Source organism: Phodopus roborovskii, unplaced genomic scaffold (assembly GCF_943737965.1).
Source record: "Phodopus roborovskii unplaced genomic scaffold, PHOROB, whole genome shotgun sequence".
In the NCBI taxonomy this organism is placed as follows: Eukaryota; Metazoa; Chordata; class Mammalia; order Rodentia; family Cricetidae; genus Phodopus; species Phodopus roborovskii.
The window spans coordinates 5,240,679-5,263,162 of NW_026125059.1; the positions used below are offsets into that span (position 1 = coordinate 5,240,679).

The 22,484-nt window shown below is 49.5% G+C and overlaps 1 protein-coding gene across 1 annotated transcript in view; it reads left to right on the forward strand.

Annotated features, from left to right (window-relative positions):
• LOC127225316 (serine/threonine-protein phosphatase 4 regulatory subunit 1-like) overlaps nucleotides 1-22,484 on the forward strand; it is a 77,276-nt gene that overhangs the window by 47,645 nt on the left and 7,147 nt on the right. Inside the window, exons 7-17 of the mRNA XM_051188731.1 lie at nucleotides 3,820-3,966; nucleotides 12,161-12,268; nucleotides 12,873-12,938; nucleotides 14,675-14,833; nucleotides 15,259-15,443; nucleotides 16,378-16,823; nucleotides 17,900-18,093; nucleotides 20,542-20,641; nucleotides 21,074-21,306; nucleotides 21,489-21,650; nucleotides 22,382-22,482. Coding sequence (XP_051044688.1) covers nucleotides 3,820-3,966; nucleotides 12,161-12,268; nucleotides 12,873-12,938; nucleotides 14,675-14,833; nucleotides 15,259-15,443; nucleotides 16,378-16,823; nucleotides 17,900-18,093; nucleotides 20,542-20,641; nucleotides 21,074-21,306; nucleotides 21,489-21,650; nucleotides 22,382-22,482 — 1,901 coding nt within the window. The remainder of the gene's footprint in view (nucleotides 1-3,819; nucleotides 3,967-12,160; nucleotides 12,269-12,872; nucleotides 12,939-14,674; nucleotides 14,834-15,258; nucleotides 15,444-16,377; nucleotides 16,824-17,899; nucleotides 18,094-20,541; nucleotides 20,642-21,073; nucleotides 21,307-21,488; nucleotides 21,651-22,381; nucleotides 22,483-22,484) is intronic.

Sequence of the window (22,484 nt, forward strand, 5' to 3'; positions counted from 1 at the left end):
TCAGCTTGTGCTGGTCCTGTGCCTCAGTTCCCCTCCTCTTTGCTTCCTGGCTTTCACCCCATTCCCCGCAGCTGATCTTGAAGGGGAATCTGTTGCAGCCCCCACCTGCTCCCTCCGCCTGGGCCTCTGGCCTGGAAGCTGGTAGACATGGAGCTGTTTGGCCTTGAACTCAGCTAATCAGCTCATTTGGAAGATTCAGGACTCTTGTTTTAAAAACACTTTCAATTTTAAAGTTATCTTGACAGATTTAATCACTTGAGAGAAGGACCATAAAATAAACACACATCTCACTCCCCCCCCCCCCCCCCCCCCCGTGTGTAAGTGTTTGTGGTTTTGCTTGGCAGCCCTTTGCTTTTGATGCTGAGGTTGCAGTAGTGGTTCCAAGCGCTCTGTACCCCTCTCCTGCTGCAGAGTGTCACCACCCTTTACATGCCGCTTGTCACAGTCACCCCACGTATGAGAGTGGCTCTGAGTGGGAAGTTAGCACATCACGTAGACAGAGTGGTTGTGCTCTCTGGGCCATGGTAGCTTGCTCCTCAGTGGTCGGCCGTCAGACGGTCTGCGTAGTGCTCAGCTGTTCACGGTAAGTGGCTTACCAGTGCATTCGTGCGCCCAGGGATTGGAACCGGAATGCATGTCAGTCACTTCCTGCCGCTCCACCCAGATGGCGTGAAGGAAAAAGGACAGGAAGTGTCCCTTGACCCTGTCAGGCCCTAGGCTGGGGCTTCTGCACACATAGCTTCCTGTGCTCTGGCCAGGGTGACTTTGGGGATAGCCACAGCTAGTATCCATTCGGGCACTGTGTGTCCTGACTGCTGTCCTCAGCTCTTTGCACCCTGGGAGGCTTATGTCAGTTCTCTAGGGTGGCTTCAAGGTGGCACCGAAGTGTATGCAGATGACTACTTTAGCTTTTACTCTCGTTACTGCATTCAACCACTTACCTGAGTTACGCAGCACTGTGCTATTAGATTGGGTTATTGTAGGCGATCTTGTCCAGCTGTTATTAACGTAATCACTCAGCACATTTGACATTGGCCAGGCTGTTAGTAGGTTGGATGTAGTAAATGCATTGCTTGTTTGCTTGAGTTGAGATATGGTCTCAACTGTAGCCCGAGCTGGACTGGACCTCACAGTGACCCTGTCGCTTCATCATCCCAGGTGCTGGGATAACGGATGTGAACGTCTTATCTTTTGTTTTGCTTTGGGGTCCTATTTGTTTGTTTCCTTTGAGGCAGGGTTTCTTTGTGTAACAGCCCTGGCTGACCTGGAACTCACTCTGTAGACCACAGAGACCAGACTCCTGTACCTGGCCCTCCTTTTCCTACTCTGCCTGCCCCTTTTTCTCTCTTTTTAAATGTTTTATTTGTTTTGGCTGTCAGCAGCCACCTTTTGCTTCTGTGACCTTTCTAGGTAATTGCTTTCCTTAGGTGGCCAGTGCTCCCCCACATCCCTCTCTTCTCTGTCTGCAGGGCCCAGAGTTCCTTACCCATGCTTTTCCAGTCTTGCGCATCCTTTGGATCCACCACAGGGTCCTGTTCTGTTATCACCACTCATGCCAAAGCATGATCTTGTTACTTCCATGCTCTTAAGCCTTTGGTGGCACTCACTGGTAGGTGCTTTGGTCCCCAGAGGTCTTAGTGACAGCCTTCCCTGGGCTCACCCTCAGCTCCTGTTCCATGCAGTTCCCCTTGCTTCTGTCACCTGGTGCCTGTCACCAACCTGATTTCATCTGCTCTGCGAACCTGAAGTCCCCTTTCCCCTTGCTGCTGGTGTATTGGTTTTCCCTGGCGGCTATAACCAAGTACCAGGGACTCTCACAGTCTGGCAGCCAAGTGTCGCCAGGGTTGGGCTTGAGCTCTGAGGAGAACCCGCCCTCTCCTGTGCGGCTGCCTGTGCCTGTGTCACTTGATGCCTCCCCTCTAAGTACTTCTTCACATGCTCTCCTCTCCTCTTCCTCTTGTTAATACACACTTGTGATGACATTAATGACCACTGTGCTCATCCTGGCTGACACCAGTCTCCTCAGTCACAGCTTCAAAGACCCCTTTTAAAGAGCATTAGTGGCCGTCACTATGTCATGACACCAGAGAACCTGGTTTCCAAGAGGAAATATTGAGCCAGGTGGTGGTGGCCCGTGCCTTAGTTCCAGAGGCAGAGGCAGGTGGGTCTCTGTGAGTTTAAGAACAGCCTGATCTACATCTTGAATCCCAGGACAGCCAGGGCTACACAGAAAAACCCTCTTTCGAAAAACAAACAAGCAACCCCCCCAAAAAACAAAACAAACAAAACCAGGAAAGATACGTTTGGCTCCTGGGTTCAGAAGTTTTGCCCCGTGGCCAGTTGGCTCTGTTGCTTTGGGGCCTGTGTGGAGTAGATTTTGTACCGGGGAGCATGGGAATCGCTGGAGCTCAGCTCATTCATGGTGGACAGGAAGCAAAGAGGGAGCCCAGAAAAGACCCAGCGGCCTGGTTTCCTGGTTTTCTTCTGCTCCCCACCCCTACCCAAAGGTTCCCCCCATCTCCCAGCATCGCCCCAGGCCAAGGACTGAGCCCTACAGCTCGTGGACAAGATCCAGACTCCAGCATCTATAGCTACATGTTCCAGAGATTGACATAGAGATATCTTTGGGGAGCACCAAGCTACTTGGCAGCTCCTCTCTTCGGATACCCGCCTCCATGTCTCCTGTCGCCACTGTGACTGTCCAGTTTCTGCCGCCCTTTCTGTCTGACCATGTCCCCACTGTGCTCCATGTGTCCTTAGTGGTCACCTGTGAGTGTTCTTCCTAGTGCGTTCCATGTGTACTTGATGCCACCCCCAGTGGGCATTATCTGTCCAGCCTGCCCAGAATTGTTTCTGTGTCTCATGCCCTGCTTGTGTCCTAAGCTGCTGGCACATGCCAGCTCCTCAGTCAGTTGACACCTGAGTCATCGTAGCAGGACCCAGTCTTGTCACCACCTTTCTTGATGCCGTCAGGTAGTGGGGCCTCATCCGTCCCAGCTGAGCTCTGCGCCGCATGCCTTGCTGGTGTTCTGTGTGTGCCTCTCATCGCCTGCATCTCTCTTGCAGTACTGCTCTTGGAGCACTGTTTCCCTGCACTTGGATCAGGAGTCCGGGTGTCATGTAGCCCTTGTGGCTCTAGATTGGGGCTTGCCCTCTTGTACCTGCTATGGGCTGATCATGGGTGACAATGTCTGTTCACTTCTGGGGCCCATTATGATTTTGTTCCCTTCCTCTCCTGACAGTGAACTACATATTTCATTGACCTCTCTATAAATGGGAATTTCAGGTGCTTTCGTTTCCCAAAAATACGCTTCTTTAGCTTCTTTTGGTCCCTTTACACCCTGGTGTTGGCTCACTCTGCGATGACCAAGGACGAGAGGCCTCTCGTTTCTGTAGCGTTCTCTGCCATGGTAAGGCTCTTCCAGACACTGCTCGGGCCTTGTGTATGGTGGGTCAGGCTTGCGAAGGAGCAGGATAGATCCTGGCTTTCATTCCGACACCTGTGCCACCAACAGGGCAGCCGTGCATCCATTCAATAAGCCCTAACAGACTGGGTGTGGTGCTTGTGCTGAGAATGTACTGAGAACAAAGGTACTGCCCTCCAGTCCCACCCTCTGGGAGACACACGACAATTATGAGTCATACACCAAAAGAAATGCACATATGGGAAGGATGCTTACACCAGGAGACAGGGGCCCCTCAGGAAGTGGAGCGAGGGTAGACGTGGAGGAAGATGGAGGGCCACCCGGGAGGGGTTGTCCCCACCCTGAAGACAGCATGGACCCATCTTCTATTCCCCTTCTACCATTTTCCCTCCAGGTCAGAAAATCCAGCCAGGAAGTACTGCTGGCTCTTCTGGAGCAAGACCTAATTTCCCAGTGTGACGTCGAAGGCAAAGTGTGCCCTGTTCTGCTGGAGCGCTCTGGCCCTGACCGCGATGATGAGTGCCGAGCAGAGGCCATAAGCGTGAGTCTTCCTGGGAGTGGGTGGCTTGCGCGCCTGGTGGCTAAGGTGGGACTTGAATTCTCATAAGAGCTGGACTTGGGCCAGTACCATTCCCTGAGTAAGGTGACCAGGGTTCATTCAGGGGAGCTCCTCGCCTGTTTGTAGACATGCTCATTCTTGGAGCACCAGGGCTGGAGAAGTCCCAAGCAGCTGAGTGTCACCAGCCACTAACTCAAACCGCTGCTGGGCAGGGTGCCTGTTCTCACAGGGAAGCTCCTCGGCCTGGTGGATTGGGCCTTGAGTCTCAAAGTCAGGGCCCGGGAATAATATGTGAGATAATGTTAGGCCGTCAAAAAGTCTTCCATACACCTAATGTCTTTTGTAAATGACCAGAAGGTGTGTAAGCAGTACGGACACCCTGACAAGTGGGCGTGACCTCACTTGCAGGAGCAGAGGCGGATGGACTCAGCAAACTGGCCTCCCATGTTGGTTTCCCTGTGGCATCCGGTTGTGTTGGGCTGCATGTACTAGTATGAAGGGAGTGTGTAGTAGCCACGGCTTCCTCACTCCCCCTCATTTGATGGTGAGCAGAGCTGGGATCTGCTGGACTTGCCCACTGCCACAGCCTAGCCATGTTCCTTATCTGCGATCGGGGACCGCCATGAGCCATCTCATTTCCTTCGCTGTTGACCCGTGCAGATGAGGCTGTGCGCTTGACCCTCTCTGTGAATTGCAGTTCAGAGCTGCAGGATTGGTTTTGGGAAATATTTTTTGCATAAAGGGTTTTAAAATCCTAAGCTTGGACGATGAATGCTGGGTGAACAGATAGTTGTTTTCATGGAATGAAATTTTTTTTTTCTTCCCAAAGTGCAAAAGCATTATATGCCATGTAGCTAAAAAATTATATTGCAGCATTAGAACATTTGGCAATTATTCTTCATTTATGTAAAAGTTTTTTTTTTCAACTATGCGTTAAAGGTCTGGATTTTTAAACTAATTTAATTTTTTGCATATTCCATATGTTTATAAGATGAATCAGTCTGAGGAATAATTGATTATTAAAATTCAAATTCTCCAGGGTTCTTTTATAAATTTCAAGTTTCTCTACAAGAAATTTAATTTACTTTGCAAACTAAACCTGGATAATAGCATTTAGCCGGGGTGTTTGGCAGTTGAGCAGTGAACTTTGCCAAGTAGATCTTCTTTTTCATTTGGAAGTTGGTCCGGCGAGTTTCCAAGGTTACAACTGGCAGCCAAGTATCTTACCCCAAAGACTGGTAATGCCACAGAGAATAAGCTGAAGAAATTTCTATAGAGTTTTTGTTTTGTTTTGTCTCCAAACACTCCATTCCTGTCAGTGGTGTCCACCCACCCACTCCCCCACTTTTTTTTTTTTTTTCTTTCTTTTTTTCTTCTTGGTAGAACTATTTGGAAAATATAACAAGCCTTCCAGAAACAATTCCCACAGGCCATTTTCGGAAGGAATTGGTTTCTGGTTTGTGACTTGAAGCCCTACTATGTACACCCAGACCAGTTCCCCAGCTCTGACCGCTCGTGTGTGTCTGGAGGATTTGCTTGCCTTCCCATGGGTCCCCACAGGAGTAGGAGATGGTGTTCTTTGGCCCAGCTGTGATTTGAACCCACTCTTCCCCTGGAGCCTGGAAGTTAGGGGGCCCTGGAAACCCAGAACCGTGGGGCTGGCTTTTCAGCTGGGAAATGACAAAGTATGTGGCACGTAGGTACTTTTGTGTGTTGTGGAGCTCCCTGAGGAAAATGTTGTCTGGGTCAGTGGGCAGCACCCCAGATTCTGTGGTACCAGCCTGTGTTTGTTAAGAAAATATTTAGGAAGCCATTGGCTTGCAGGGTGATGGAAGTAGATGGGGCTGGGCAGTGCCCTCGGCATTCTGGACTCTCTTTTCAGCCTTGTGTGTGAATGTTGTGACATCTGTATATACAGAAGCACACACCAACTCAGACGGAGGCTGTTCTGCAGGAAATGGCCTGTCACACGGATAACACACACGTCTGTCCCTTCCTCGGCTTCCATTGGCACTGGGAGTCCCCGTCAGTCACTTCTGATTTTCAGAGATTAAGGTGCCTGCATGATTGGGACCGTTAGCCAGCCTACTGTACCAGTTAGACAGCGTAGCCTTCCTGTGGGGACAAGGCTCCATTCTTGGTTCATCATATTCCTTTGCTGACGTCTTTCCAGACACCTTGATCTCTGTTAGCGACACCTTCCTGTCTGTGATCACAGACTGCTATGTGTCCATCTCCTTTCATTAGCAGTTGAGTTATGAAGTCCCATTTACCTATCCCTTGAAATAGTGAGCTCTGACCTGGGGTCACTGTGGCCTCAAACCACCAGCACCCAACACAAGGCCAAGCTTAGAGTCAGTACCCAATAAATGTTAGTTGTTGGATGAATGGATTGGTGAAAACTGTGAGTGCTGTATCTTGTAATTATATCTCGACAGGATAAACAGGCCACTGGAGACCAATTATAATTCCTCTTGCTTGCAGGGAGGCCATTAGCATTCTACGATGATAACTAATTGTCAGAAGCCTGTTTTTCTCTCTCACAGGAAGGCTTCCTCATTTTTTGTCGTCATCCTGATTTTGAGCTCACTTTTATCTGTGCATTTATTTAAGAAGAATGCTGTGGTGGGCTATAAGCAATAGTTGGTTCCAAGCAACTCGGTGAAGATGGTCATTCCACACAAGTGCTGCCCAGGGCTGCTGGAAACTGCCGGAATGTCGTTTCTTGTCGCTGTGTGCTGCCTTTTAATGATTCTGGATTTGTCTTATATGGTGTAGTAATAAGGTCATGTGGGTGTGGTGGACGAGGAGGAGTGGAAAGAGATACAGGGAGCTCTTTAGTTGCCCGTTGCCCTGGATACAGAGGTCTCCCATCCTCATTTACTGTGGCTGTCCCTGTGCACTCTGCTAGGCATTGCATCAGAAGCAGGTGTCCTCAGAGTTTGAAGACACAGGCCTTTTCCTGATTTGTGTTCTGGGCTTGGATTACCCTTCCCTCACCCCAATTAGGTTTCTGTGTGCTTCTTTCTGCCCCTCTCTCCCCTTCTCTTGTCTGTGTACAAATTCTCAGCAGAGTAATGGCTATATTACCCACCCGGAATTTTTTACTGTACTACAGCAATGCTGTGTCCCTGAGAGACAGAGCCTGGAGACAGAATGTTTGTCCTTCTTCTCTCCCTCCCTCCCTCCCTCCCTTCCTCCCTCCCTCCCTCCTTTCCTTTCTTCCTTCCTTCCTTCCTCCCTCCCTTCCTTCCCTCTGCTTCTCCCCCCCCCCCCCCCGTTTACTTATTTTGGGATATTCTTTCTAAAGGGGGTAGCTTTTATTCTGTTTAAATTTCAAGCTTGGCAGAAGAGTTATGTAAACATGCACTCCTCTGCACCCTTGTCCTCACACTTCTCTAGTAGCTTCTCATTTCTATTTGTGTTGCTCTTTCTTTTCTGTTTATACACCTATGCATATGTGTGCACAGACACTGTGTAAAGCATCAGTGCGCGCGCGCACGCGCACGCGCACACACACACACACAGAGCCGTTTGAGAAGGGGTTGGAGACATAGTTACTTTATACTGAAAGGCTCTAATGTGTGTTTCTAACGCAAGGAAGGTGTTGAAGAAGCACAGCACAAGGGCAAAAGTCAGAACATTTAAGTGAGTGCTGACGGCCCCATCCTTCCATCACATGTCTTTGTCAGTCTCTCTTGGCCCTGCCTTGCCCTGTCCCTGGTCTCCTGGATTCTGTAGCTTAGGAGGTCTTTTGTAGAATGTCTTCTGTCTTGGCATTGCCTAGTGTTTGCTCTGTTTTGGTGTTAGCCTCTGTTTCTCTGATAGGAATGTCATAGACATATCATGTTTTTGGTATGTCATGGCAGGAAGCTCAGGACCCAAAAACTGTGATGCCAATTTTGGTGAAGTCAGAGCTGGTGTCTGCTAAGTCTCGGTTGCTGTGTCCTCTCAGAAGTAAGGAGAGTGTGCAGTAGCCTCCTTCTTGGTCTTACTCCCTGGCCTTTGTGCCTAGCTGGCATCCTGCTGTGAGGTGTCCTTCTGAGGAGTTTTGTTTAAGATCAGGGTCCTTCTCTCTCTTAAATTCTTGGTAAAGTGTACCAGTCAAGCCTGTGTCTAGAATTTCCTTTGTGACATGACATGGTTTTGAATAGAAATTCAGTTGAGATGAGGACTTCAGAGAACTCACTTTCTTCATCTGAATTAAGATCTGTTAGGGTAGTTGTCGGTACTATTTGCCTACCCTTTTACTGTGTGAGAGATCTCTAATAGTTCCTTTCATAAATGATTATTAATTCTTTAACATCTCAGCGCAGTTTTCTTTTTAATTTATTTTATATGCATTGGTGTGAAGGTGTCAGATCTCCTGGAACTGGAGTTACAGACAGTTGTGAGCTTCCATGTGGGTGCTGGGAATTGAACCTGAGTCCTCTGGAAAAGCAGCCATCTCTCCAGCCCCTCGGCACAGTTTTTAACCTTACTTTCTCCATTGCTTATTTTCCTGTGGCTTTCTATTTCTCTTCCCTTCTGCTCTCTAGAGTGAGGCTTACTTGGTTTGTAAGAAGAAAATGGTGGTTCCAGCCTGTCTCACTTGCCTGCTGTATTTAAAGAAGCAGGCTAATGTGTATGCCTTTTTGCATTCTAACTTTTATCATCAAGCAGGGTTATTTATGTTTGAAAGTTTCTCCTTTCATGGGCCTGTGACTAGGTCTCTGTAACACAAATAATAAAAAACCCAGAGACAGATACTGGGGTTCAAGCTGAACATCAGAGAGGCTGAGCAGCCGGCCACTAGCTCTTACCTCTACCTCAGGCTGGCAGGGGTGATCCTGGTTCCTTGAATCCTCAGAGTGCAGTTCCTCAGAGGCAACATTCTCTTCACCAGTCCTCAGAGGCAATATGCAGACTGCACTGCTCTCCAGCAGGGTTCAGACTGCAATCCTTTGAGTTTCTGTCTCCTCTTCCTTACATTCCTCTCTCCACCCCGCCCTGTATCTCCTGTCCCTACCTCCTCAGTGCTGGGGTCAAAGGCATGTGATCCCAAGTGCTGGGATCACCTTTGTGTGAGCTCTGTTTCTGTTTTAGACTACATCAATTTTGTGTAGCTCAGGGTGGCCTTGAACTAATGAGATCCATCTGCCTCTGTCTCCCAATCCTAGGATTAAAGGTGTGTGCCACCACTGCCGGGCTCTGTGGCTGTGTCTAGCTTTGCATTTTGATCTCCAGTGGCTTTATTAAATCATGAATAATATATATCACCACAGGTCTCTTATGTCTAGTCTCATAGTTTATGCCTTTTTTTTGGCACATTTAATCCATTTTGTTTGATATCGTTTGACATATTTGTGTATATTTTTACTCTTCTGTTATTTGCTTTCTGTTTTTCTCATCAGTTCTTTTTCCTCTGCTAATTCATTCTTTATGTGTCGGAGTAACTGAACACTTGGTAGGATTACACTTTGATTTCTTTTGCATCATAGTCTCTGTCGCCCACTCTCGCCCTCTGTGCTGTTGCTTTCATTATTTACATTATGAACCAGAAACTGTAGTTTTATAATTGTTTTTAAAAAATGTTCTGTTTTGAAGAAATTACTAAGAGAAAGATAATACCATTTTATACGTTCAATTTTGCCATTTTTGGTGACTGCTCTTCCCATCTTTTCTATTCCATGTGAAGAACTTCCTTCAAGGCTCCACACAGTTCTGGTCTTAAAGACTCTACTTTCCTCAGTTTTTATGCTAGTTTTTCTGGGTATAGAATTATGGGTCTACAGCTTTGCTCCTTCTGGGTGGAGTGTTAAAGCCATTTAGCCATTTTCTTGCCATCGGGTCTCCTGTTCTTCTCTGAAGTCAGCTTTCATCCCTAAGCTTTTGTAGACACAGTGTCTCCTCCAGCTTTTGTAGACACAGTGTCTTCTCCAGCTTTTGTAGACAAAGTATCTTCTCCAGCTTTTGTAGACAGACACAGTATCTTCTCCAGCTTTTGTAGACAGACACAGTGTCTTCTCCAGCTTTTGTAGACAGACACAGTGTCTTCTCCAGCTTTTGTAGACAGACACAGTATCTTCTCCAGCTTTTGTAGACAGACACAGTATCTTCTCCAGCTTTTGTAGACAGACACAGTGTCTTCTCCAGCTTTTGTAGACACAGTATCTTCTCCAGCTTTTGTAGACAGACACAGTATCTTCTCCAGCTTTTGTAGACAGACACAGTGTCTTCTCCAGCTTTTGTAGACAGACACAGTGTCTTCTCCAGCTTTTGTAGACAGACACAGTGTCTTCTCCAGCTTTTGTAGACAGACACAGTATCTTCTCCAGCTTTTGTAGACAGACACAGTATCTTCTCCAGCTTTTGTAGACAGACACAGTATCTTCTCCAGCTTTTGTAGACACAGTATCTTCTCCAGCTTTTGTAGACACAGTATCTTCCCAAGCTTTTTTTTTTTCCCCCACTTCTCTTTTCTCTTTGGGGCCCAATGTTTGTCCTGCTCTGTATTTGTTGAACAACATAAACTTTACAGGGTGTGAGAAGTTTGGGTGTCATTCTTTCTCAGACTCCTTTGCAGTGCAGCCCCTGTGTGGGCCTGGCTCACCTTGAACTCCCATGCTTTATATTTCTCCTGTTTCAGACTCTTGAGTACAAAATCAAAGACCTGTGCCAGTGCTCCTTGCTGGCCTTCCACTTTTAAGAGCAGCTGGACATGCAGCCTCTGCCTTTTGGTTGCCTCTCACTGCTTTCAGTGTGTTCAGTGTCCATAATCGTTCTCTGTAGGGCAGTTCATCCAGCAAAGCTCACATGCAGCTACAGGCTCACTGACAGTGCCCGGCAGAAGCAACTCACGTGGAGGAAATACTTGCTTTATTATTTCTGCAACTGCAGAGGTTGTCATTTGTCCCACTGGGGAACATGAGGCAGAATGGCTGACGTCAGGGAAGACAGGAGCTGAGCGGAGGAGCAGGAACAGGAGAGGCCAGGCCAGATCCAGCCCCTTCTTCATCCTGACAGGTGCCACCATCCCCGCTAGTGTACTAAAGCACTAGGCCCTCACAGGCATATCCAGAGTTGACACCTTCCCTAACTTGCTGTTTCTCAGTCCAGTTCCATCCAAGGGCACCTATTGCAAAGCCCCTCTGGTACTTTGTGGTTCTGTTCTGTGGTTTCTGTTTCTTTGGTGAGGTTCTGATCTGCTCGTTCATTGTAACTATCTTTTCTTTGTAGTTCTCCATTATATTTATAACAGCTGCTTTAAATTCCTTTTAAAGCCTGTAAATTCTACCTGGCATCCCCCTCTCCCCCCATGGATCACACTTTCTAGTGTCATACTTATTTATTTATTTTTTTCAATGGTGCTAGGTTCATGCTGTGCAGATTTTTTTTGTTTGTTTGTTTTGTTTTGTTTCCTGTTGTATCTTGTTGATGAAATAGAAACTAGAGTTTCTTACTTTCCTCTGGAGATTTTTGCTTTGGCAGTGGGAAGTGTTTCAGATCCTGATCTCCAGGTGGTAGTCATATGATCCTCAGTACACTCGCGCACGCACGCACACAGGCACACACACACACACACACACCAATGTAAACATTTCAGTGAGGCTGCTGGGCTAGAGCCATGGCAGTGAGCTCTCCTTTCTTTGCCTTTCTCCTCGCCTCTCCCTAAGCACCTTTCCAGCTTTCCTGGGAGGCTCCTTCCTGAATTCTCAAAGCTGTCACCTTGTAGTGTCTGCTTGGGGTCCCTCTTTTCTGTTCAGGGATGGATGGAGAGTGTGAATCATGCCCCGTGCCAGCTGTGTAGAGCAGTGTTGCCTGTGTGTCCTGTGGCTGTGCCTCACCTCAAGGCCAGGCAAGTCATTGGTATCTGCACCACTTGGCAGGTCTCTGTGCTGGTTAACTTATCTAAAGATGTGGGACAGTGACCCTCCTGGAGGTAGACAAGCAGCAAAGATCAGTGATGGTGCATGGTAGGGCTTGGCACACACTAAGGGGGCTGCAGGAGAGCTCATATCTGGGTAAAATTAGGGACTTAGCTGGCCTCTGTTGATCATCTGAATTGACAGAACTCAGAAGGTGTCCTATGTGTTCCTTTCTGAGTACTGGGTACAATTTTGAAGGCATGTCTTTGTGTCCCACATACTGGAGACACGTGGTCAGCCAGGCTACCCTGCTTTTCTTGTTCATACAGACAGTCTGCAGAATGGCGTCCATGCTGCCCAAGAGCACAGTTACATACCAGCTGCTGCCTCGATTCTGTGAGCTGTGTGCCGATGGCAAACTCTTCCAAGTTCGGAAGGTGGGAACATAAGAGACCAGAGTCTTTGTTTAAGTTGAAAACTCCAAATCTATCTCTAGTGTTTCTGTGGACTGACTTAGTAAACATTCTGGGAGGGTTCCGCTGCTGGCTAGGGAGCAATATACAGACTTACAGGGTCTTTGGTTTCTTGAAATGATTTGTTCCAGAACCCTCTTGTGTTTGCTGTACCTTCCACCCCATTCCTGGTTTCCCTCAAGCTTTGGCTGTGACAGCCCCGCTTAGAGGCATTGATACCCCAGCCTCTACCTCGCTCATCAGGCCTTGTGACATGAGTGGTCATGACTCAGGGTCTTGTTCACTATGCGGGGAAGCCAACAGGCTCTACCTCATCACTACCAAATGCATTATGCATAAAGATCAATTAGGAGCCAGGAAGCCAAAGAAGTGGGCGCCCTCCTGTAAATCCCTGTTTTCAATGCAGCAGGCACCTAGCATGGTGCTGTGTGGGCGGTGGGCCCAGTACAGGCTTGTTAGCTGTCTGACTAGAGGGATAATTGCTCTCAGGGTTCCTGCTTGTTAGGATTTACAATCTGTTAAGACAAAAAGAAAGACAAAGAAATGATGCTGCCTTTGCCTTTCACAGGTGTGTGCCACGCACTTTGGCGATATTTGTCATGCTGTCGGACAAGAAGCCACTGAGAAATTTTTGGTATGTGAAGATTTGCCAATCATGATTGCTGCTGCACTTGTTGGTGCACTCTGCAAGTCTGGTTGGCAAGTGTGTGGGCATAGAGAGCCCAGACTCGGTGCCGTGCCCTGTGTCCTGCACGCTGTTTCCCCAAGGCCGCGTTCTCCTGTGCCGTTTTTGTCCTCTTTCCCTGCCGCCTCCCAGCACACCTTCTGGAGCTGTCCCTCGCTCTTGAGACCGTTAAAATCCAGAGCCTTGTCACAGGTATCTCTCTTCATATGTGCGGCCTCAGTGTGCCGGTCCAGCCGGGGCAGTCCTGGGCACATGCCTCAGCTGGGAGGTCTGTATTTCAAAGTTCCTGTGACGGATGTGGCAGTGGGACCCCGTGTCCACAGCCCCGCCCCCACCCCCAGCGTGACTCCCACTCCTTGAAGCAGTTCCTCTCACAACCATTCCCGCCTGTGTCTTGAGACCCCTCACGTGCTGCTAGCTCAGCTGGGGTTCACTCTGGCCTTCTTGCTTTGCCCAGACTCAGCCGCCCACGGGTGGTAGAATGTTCCTTTCCCTCCCCCCCCCCCCCCCCCGCTGCCTTCCCTTTAGAAGACATTGGGAGGGTTTCACTGGTGGGTACCTTGAGGGTAGGGACTCCATGCCTGGGCGGGGCTGGGCACTCAGTGTGCCTTCCTCCCCATTTAATGCTCTAGCTGTGTGGTTGGAACTCAACCTCAGAGAAGGTCGTTTCTAAATTGATTTTTAAATTTCAGTTAAGAAGCACATTTGGTTTCATTTAAAGCGTAAGCCACATCAACACCATTGTAACCCAAGACAGTTTATCCTGGGCTTCTGCTCTGAAGACACCCAGAACATTGGCATCTCATGGATGTCTCTGGAGAGGGTGGCAGTGGCCAGCAGAGCCATCTTCCTGTAGGTGGCTCGTCCCTCTGTCAGTCACGCTCCCATTTGTGTAACGTTTTAAGCTAAGTGATTTACATTAGGGTATTAAAGTCAAAGCCCTTTAAAAGATAAAATTTTAAAGGTATAATGGCCACCTTCATGTAGATACAAATATGTAAGTAATTATATTTAACTCATTTGCTAATAAAGCAAAGCAGAAAAATATAACAGCCAAGCTCAGTGGAGAGCTCCACAGCACACTTTCATAGTCTAAGCAAGCACGGACCCAAGTGATGTGCAGAGAGACACACACAGGTCATCCGCCTTCCTCTGGACATAGTGTGCATGTCTGTAGACAGGGATTATTCATATTCTCCCATTCTGTGTAGCCCAGGCTAGCCTCCAGTTTACAGCCCTTCCACCCCAGCCTTCCCAGTGCTGGGGTTACCGGTGTGAGCCCCATGTCTGCTCTCAGTTACCATGTCTGCTGTCAACCACGGACGACAGTACCCGGTGAAGCCAGTGCTTGTGGCTGGGCGAGCCAGCCCTTCCCTGAATCTCTGACTTTTGAGCTGTCTCTAATTTTGCTGAGGAGGGAGCGTTGGCCCTTCTCCACTGTCTTCTTAAATTTAACTAAATCACTTGTCAAAATTCGGTGGTGAAAGAGCTGTGCTTTCTTCTCCTACTTACTATTTCTTTTATATGATACCTTTAGAGACTGTGTTTTGCTATTAATTTTTTATTGCTGTTCGGCCGTGTCCCTATGGCCCTACCTCTATAGGCTATTGGGGCAGGTAGGTGCCGAATGTCCACAGGGCATTCCAATTTGAGTAGCTACAGTTTTTATGTGTTTGTTTTGGTAGATACCGACATTTTTTGAGCTCTGCTCGGATAACATGTGGGGGATGCGGAAAGCGTGCGCGGAGTGCTTCATGGCCGTGTCCTATAATACCTCTCCCGAGGTCCGCAGGGCCCAGCTCTCGCCTCTCTTCATCAAACTCATCAGTGATCCCTGCCGATGGGTGAGTGCTCCCCTTTCAGTCACTGATGGGTATAGTCAGAGCTTGACGTTCTGAGGTCAAAATTAGGTCACCTAAAACCTCAAAGCCTTTGGGGTAGATAGTTAGGAAGAGGCACACTGGCATTTGGGGAAAGTGCACAGAGCAGAAGCCAGAACTGAGAAGAGCCTTCGTTCCTACAGAGCATAGGCCAGCCGGCCTGAGGTCTTCTTCCATGGCGTCTAGTGCCAGTGCCCTGTGGACTTCACGGTTTAGAAACTCAAAGACCACTACGTTGAGGGGCTAAATGTACCTGTCTTCTGTTGAGAATGCTTTACTTGGCTTTTAGATGGTTGGAAAGTGGCAAACCCAAGATCAGCCGTCTCCTTCCCTGCCCCGCGTCAGGTCTGGTCCCTGCTGCAGGTCCACACTGTGTGCTCTGGTTCCAGGTGCGCCAGGCTGCCTTTCAGTCCCTCGGTCCCTTTATCTCCACCTTTGCAAACCCATCCCGGGCTGGCCTGTACATTCGGGAGGATGGCACCCTGAGCACCAGGCCTCCGAGCCAAGGCGTGGACTCTGACTTTGCCTCTGGAGCACCCACACCCAGCAGTTTCAGTGCCGTCTCCTTAGCCGGGTAAGCTCCAACCAGGACGATTGCCACAGCCCGCCCCTCACCTCAAGCGCCCACCTAGAATTCTAGCAATTATCTCTTCCCCAGGGTTAGTAATAGTGACCTTCCAGGCAAGGTGGGATATTAGAGCGTTAATTATGTAAAGAAGCAAAAAGTAATTGCAATAACGATTTCGAAACATGACTGCCGGGTTATAAATAATGAAGCTACCATGTCTCCTCAGTTTAGATAAAATATTCATTGAGGGTGGTGATTAAATAACCTGTAAAGAAAATTGTCTCTTTCTCCTTGATTAATGAAGTTCTTTGGAGAATTTACACGGGGAGAAAGGTGAAGTCTCCCAGATGTACGTTTGTGACACAGGGACATTCTGTGTGTACAAAGGCCCCATGCCTGCGTGCTGTGTTGACCCTCAGTGTCTTTCTAGTGTGGTGGCTGATCTTGGGCTTGTCATGTTTGCCCTCTGAGGATGATGGGTATGTGGGTGACCAACCTGAGGTAGCTTTTAAGCAACCCTTTGTCATGAGTGCTCCATAGGAGTGTGAGTGGGACTGTGTGGGCAGTTGCTACCTTTTGACCCAGCTCCCCCTCACCTCTCCATGCCTCCCGTCAGTGCTCACTGTGTGCAGCTCCATTCCACAGGGCCAGGTCTCCCTCATCAAGGGTTCCTGGAGGCCAGGACATAGTGGGTGCTCCCTGGTTCTGAGCCTCTGTTCCAAAGCCTGCCCCCAAAAGCTGGCTGAACTTCCTGGGGGGTATTTTCAGTGCAGCATTCCCCAGGGGGCAGGGTGGTGCTGAGTGCAGCTGTGAGGTTTCAGCCTTCTGACACACCCACACCATGGCAGGGACAGTCAGAAAAGAGGCAGGCGTAGGAGGGCGTATTTCCTTCCCATCCGCCCCATGGTGGTGAGAGCTTGCTCCCCTCCCGTTACTCTAGTTCTAAAACACCTGTGCACGTGCAGCCAGATCTCCTTCCAGAAGGCACTTCAGCCGAGACCAGTCATCTGCATGCTAGTACTTCTTCCTCAGACACAACAGAAAGCCAGCTAGGGAGCCCTTCCTCAGCCAGAGCGGAAATGACCATGATGTCCACCAGCAACTGCCCCTTCCCAGAGCTCCCAGGTGTCAGTGGCTGCCCCAGCCACAGTCACCCTGAAACGGAGCCAGGAACTTCCGAGACCACCTTCAGCACTTTCCTGCATTGGCGAGCTCCTCTGCCTGACATAAGCGAGGATGTGGAGGTCCTCCTGAGTGGGTCTGGACCACTGGAAGAGAGCCACAGTGGACCTGAGGCTGTGTGTGACAGCTATGTGGCCAGGAATGAGATCCAGAGAGTCCTGCAGAGTCTGCAGGGGCATCTGCTGCAGGACCCAGACATTCAAGGTGAAGGCGCATGTCGGCTTCCTTCTGCTCAGGCCCGCCCTTCTGTGCAGTGTGTGTCCTGACTCGGGATCGTGTCTAGTCCAGTCTGCTGTCTCCAGGGTTCCCAGACAGTGGGTGCACAGCCTGGAGAGAGCTCTGACAAAACCGGGGACAGTGCTTAGGCACATCTGTGGTGATGGAACATTCCTTAGCTCCAGGGATGGTGACATTATTTCCCATATTATGTTCCCTCTCTGGTCACAGACAGCTCAGAGTGACCCTCCTTTTAAAACCCATTAACTTGGGCCTTCACTAAGTCCTAAAGTTTCTTTCTTACACAGCCTGGGAAAGTACAACTCTTTTTTTTTTTTTTTTTTTTTTTTTTAAATGTCATGACTAATGTTCCCACCAAGTGTGGGTTCTGGGAGCCAGTCTCCTAATCCATACCCATTGTCGTACATACAGCATTTAGTTCTCAGCCAATCAACAGTGGTAGGCTTGTGTTTGTCCTGAGTCAGAGAAACTGGAAAAGCAACACTTGCTTCTGTTGCTGGGCAAAGATTTGTGACCCTTTGGGGAAAGGAAATGTGAAGGTTCAGTCTGCCTCATGGTTAGTCTTTGTCCCTGAGTCTGTGAGTAAAGGGACCCAGTGATTGGTCAAGGGACAAACAAGCATTGCCCTCCTGACTGCTGCAGGCACAGGGCTGGCATGGAAAAGCGCATCCCCGCGGCTGCCCTGGTCCCCAGTAACAAGAGCTGGCCGGACTGGAGCGATGGCTCTGACGTCTGGTCCAGGGGTGAGCCTAGGATCCATACTAAGTCATTAAAATCTTTTCAAAAAATGTTTGGAGGCAGGGTCTCACATAGCCCAAGCTAGTCTGGTCCTTGCTTTGTAACAGAGGGTGACATGGGACTTCGGACCTTTTTGCTGCCATCTCCCACGTGTTGGGATTATAGGTATGCACTGTCATGCCAAGCTTGTGGGGTGCAGGGCCTGGAAAAAAGGGTTTTGTGAAAGCTAGGTAAACACTGAACCAACTGAGCCATACATCCAGCACATAAAGTTATTAAAATTCTTGGTATTTCTCTGCCTGTAGCTCAAGTTCAGGTATTATCTGCCGCACTGAGAGCAACACAGCTCGACTCCACCAGTGACCCTGAGAGCAAGCAGACAGAAGGTCTGAGCGCAGAGTCTGCTTCAGACCCCAGCCCTGCCTCTGACAATCACATTCTCCCGTCGGCTTCATCATCTCAGAATGAGCTCTCCGTGGCCAGGATATTACAGAGCACAGTAAGTACTTGCCCTGTCCCTCAGCCAGGGATGTGACAGAAATCACAAAGCCACGCTTGCTTTTATTAATACATCCCTGCAGAGAAGATAAATGGCCAATTTCATTTCATTCTTAAGGTCATGTTTTGGATAACTAGACAACCAATCAATCAGGTGACTGATCACCCTGAATCCCTTCCTTGGGAACAGGGTGGGCACTAGAAACAAGCACCCCCCCTCCCCACCAGGGAGGAGATGACAGGCAGTGCTCTAGGGGGATTAACGGTGTAAATGTCCTGGGTCATTGCTGGCAGTCACTTACATCTTTAATAACACAAGAGGGTGAACTCTAACTTGGCGAAGGCTGCAGAGAGTGATGAGTGTGGCTGGCCCCTTGGTTCACAGACGTGCTTTAATACCCACCTGCTCGGTGATGGTCCTTTCTGAAGGGTGACTTGGGAAAGCCAGTGTCACCTACTTCCCATCCTGCAGTCTGGAGTCTGCTTCTTGTGAGACCAGGGTTCCAAGTAAAACCAGGACCTGGATTTCTGCTCACATGACTTTGTGGGCATCCACGTGCCTACCCCCCTCCTCCCCAACTTGCACTTGGACCAATTTAAGCTGGGGTCTCTCATGTCCCAGGCCTCGATTAAGCTGGGGCCTTTTCAGTTTCCGTGAAACAGCCTTGAGCAGACTCCGCAAGTTCAGTGTCTTCAGGACCCAAGTGCACACTCCTCTGCCGACATGGCTGAAATTTTGGCTGTAGTTATTAATTTATCACCCCGCACTCTAAGCCTGTTCAGATGAAGCTACTGGCACAATCAAAGTTGTTAAAGGTGCTGTTAAGTTATTGAGAAATGATGTGTTGTTTCTAGAAAATGCTGAGAAAAGTGGCCTGTTAGCTTTGTTATCTGCCTGTGGAAACCCTGAACATAGAGGAAAAAGGTCTGGTCGGTTGTCCCTGGCGGGGTGTGGTATATTGGGGCTTCTTAATCAGAGGCAGAAGTGGGAAAAAGTAGCAAGCCACTCCAGCCAGGTCTTGTGAGGTCTGTTTGGAAAGCTGAGCTGGTGGACCTCAGCTTGACTCTAGAGCTCAGATGAAGTCAGCCAGGTGCCTCAGTTGCAAATGAGAGAGAGAGAGAGAGAGAGAGAGAGAGAGAGAGAGAGAGAGAGACAGAGAGAGAGAGAGAGAGAGAGAGAGAGAGAGCGCGCAAGCGCGAAGGAGAAGAGGCAGCACCCCTGTCCACAGTGTTCAGGAGAGGCAGAGTAGCCTGCTGCACTCCCCATCAGCAGGAGGAGGCCCTACCCCAGCACTCCCCTGACTTGGCTCTCCCTATTTGTCTTCTTGGCCACGGCTGTGGGGGCGAGGGGTGCAAATGGCAGAGGGGCTGGAAATACGTCTCTCCTGAAGAGCCAGGGCCCTCTGGACAGGCTCTCCTCACCCTCTCACCATCCAGCATGCCACCCTGCTTGGGGGCTGTTTTGGAGAAATAAGCTCACAGTGCTCCTGAGGCAGTGCTGTGACTTCACTCAAGACAGGGACAGGATTTCTTCCTAAAGTGCTGTATTTGATTCCAGCCATGTCGTGTTAGCACGTGTTGATCCACGCGGAGAACGGGAGACAACATGCCCAAAAGAGACCTTGAGTGTCCTACCAAAATGTTACTGTCATGTTTCCTGTTCAGAGAGACAGCATGTGTCTCTGTAAACATTGGACGCTAAGGTCCTGGTAGCATGCTCAGAGCAAACACAGCATCTATTGGGGTATTAATTGACTCCTGGATCATATATTGAGCTGATTTGTCAGAATCCATTAACACAGTAGACAGTATGACATTTCAAGTGCAAGTTGGAAAACCGTGTTATGGTTGAAGGAGAAGGTCAGGTCCATCTCAGTTAATGTTAATCAATGATCAGAGACTGATATGTCACCACTGAATGTTCTTGCTCATTTTAATTGTTAACCTAATGTAAAGGGTCATCAGCAAACATGAGGAGTGTTTGCACACGTGGGAACTCAGCAGTTCTCTGAGTAAACAGTCCCCTGCTGGCTACTCCTCCCTCACTGCCTGCCACCTGCACTCAGCCTGCTTTCAAGCAAAGGCTGTGGCTGCCTGTTTGTCCTTTCTGAAAACCCACCCCTACCCCTCCTGCTGTAGCTGTCTTGAAGGCTGCTGGTTGTCCGCACAAGGGAGACCCAGGCCTTAAAGGAGCAGAGGGTGCCAGCCGTTGGGCCTCGGCAGCTTTGACAGTAAGTGTGGCCTTCTGTGTGGCAGTCTTGAAGCTGGTGTGTGAGGTGGCAGCAACTGGACCACAGCAGACTCTGCAGCTGTGCCAGAGTGTGATGTGATGTCAGGAGAGATGCCTTGTCATCTCCAACAAAAGGAAGCAAGGGCCCTGGCAGGGGGGTGGATGCAAACACTCATCCCCTTTGCTGTCGGTTGGTAACATATCCCATCAACTCTACAGGACCAAACTGAGCCTCAAAATGGAGCCAGTGGCCACCTGGGGACTGAGCAGGGCCAGGGACCGACCGCACTCGAGGAGAGTAAGGCTAAAGTACAGGTTGGTTTGCTCCTTGAAACAAAAGGAGAGAATGAAAACGGAAGACGCCTCATCTTCCTTAAAGCTCGGTTTTGCAGCAGCTGCCTAAGCCAAGTTTTCCTTCTGTCAGGGTGAACTCTGTCATTCATTAAGTGGGTAATATTTTCTCTCTAAAAGTAATTGTGCAGGCATAGAGAGGTGATGTGTTTGTATCTAGGGAGGTCTCCCTTCAGTTGGAAAGACAGACGAAGCAATAATCCCCAGGGTAGCCTTGGGCCCAGCTCCCTGGGCTGCGGTAGTGGATGGCCTCCACCCTGGGCGGCTGTGCCCTGCACGCTGCTCCAGGCTCTTCTCTGTAGACAGGTCCCCACTTGGAGGCAGCTGGCCATAGACCCTGATTCCCCTGTTGTTGCTCTTGCTGGCTTCCGCTTTGCTGTTCTCAGCCCAGGCTGTGGAGGCCTGCACTCCATCCAGTGTGGTGAGCTCCTCCCTCTTGTTTCCCAGGATATAATCCCTCAGCCTCTGCTAGACCAGTTTGTGTCCATGACTGACCCAGCTAGAGCCCAGACTGTGGACACCGACATCGCCAAACACTGTGCCTACAGCCTCCCTGGAGTGGCCCTGACCCTGGGCCGGCAGAACTGGCATTGCTTGAAGGGCACGTATGAGACTCTGGCTTCTGATGGTCAGGTAAAGGGTCTTGTTCAGAGGCACAGACAGAAAGAGAGCAGCATCCGAGCAAGCAGGGGGCCCCGGGGGCTGTAGTGCAGGCTGTCCACCTGACTTTGATGTGGCTGGGAGCTGGCTTGTTTACTGTTCTCTGGGAAAATGCTAGAAACAGTGGTGATTCGTGTGTCTGCTGTCACCCCTAGTGGAAGGTCCGACGGACTCTCGCATTTTCAATTCATGAACTGGCAGTGATTCTCGGAGATCAGTTGACGGCAGCTGACCTGGTACCCATCTTCAGTGGCTTTCTAAAGGATCTGGATGAAGTGCGTGTAGGAGTCCTTAAACACCTTTATGACTTCCTAAAGGTAGGAGAGCTGAAAGCATGAAAGCCTTCCCACAAGCTGGTGCTGAGCCTGGACTGGCTGCTTCCTAGCCTGCAGTTGAAATGCATCCAGAATCTAAACATGGACATCCATGTGTCTGCTGCTGCTCGGACCCTATAGGGCTGTGCTTCTTGTGAAGGGTGGTGAACAGCAAAGTCTGAGGTCCCCAGGGGTGACCTGGCTTACCCAGAAGTCACCTGCAGAAAGAGGCTGAGCCCAGATCAACCCCAGCTCTGCAAGATGCTGTGGCCACTTGTGTCCCTGCCTTTTCTCTCCCCCTTAAAGGAATGATGAGCATAAAAATAAGAGCTTACAAGTTCCTTAGAGAAACTAATTTGTCACCTTGCTGTGGCTGTCACTGACTCCATTCAGGCCCTGCTTTTCATCGATGATGAGGGGTTTCACCCCACTGAACACAAAGACCCACCCTGGGGGGTGGGAAGCACTGGGGTTGATGGGACATGGGGCAGGTGGGGGTGGGGTAGGTGGTGTTCCCACCCACCAGAGGAAAAGCTGTGGAGGGTGTGCTCCCCTTGGCCTCGGCTGGCAGCCATGTCAACACACAGCCCTGTAGAGTCAGGGTGACTCAGTATGAGGGAGACATGTAGGCTTTTGGCTGGTGACAAACTTACAGCCTTATAGCAGAGAAATAAAAGGGGTCCTGAGGTCCCCTTGAGGCCGACGTGTCATTTATGGAGCTGTATTTTCAACAGCTGCTCCACGAGGACAAGAGGAGAGCTCACCTCCGGCAGCTGCAGGAGTTTGTGGTGACTGACAACGACAGGAACTGGAGATTGCGCTATGAACTAGCAGAGT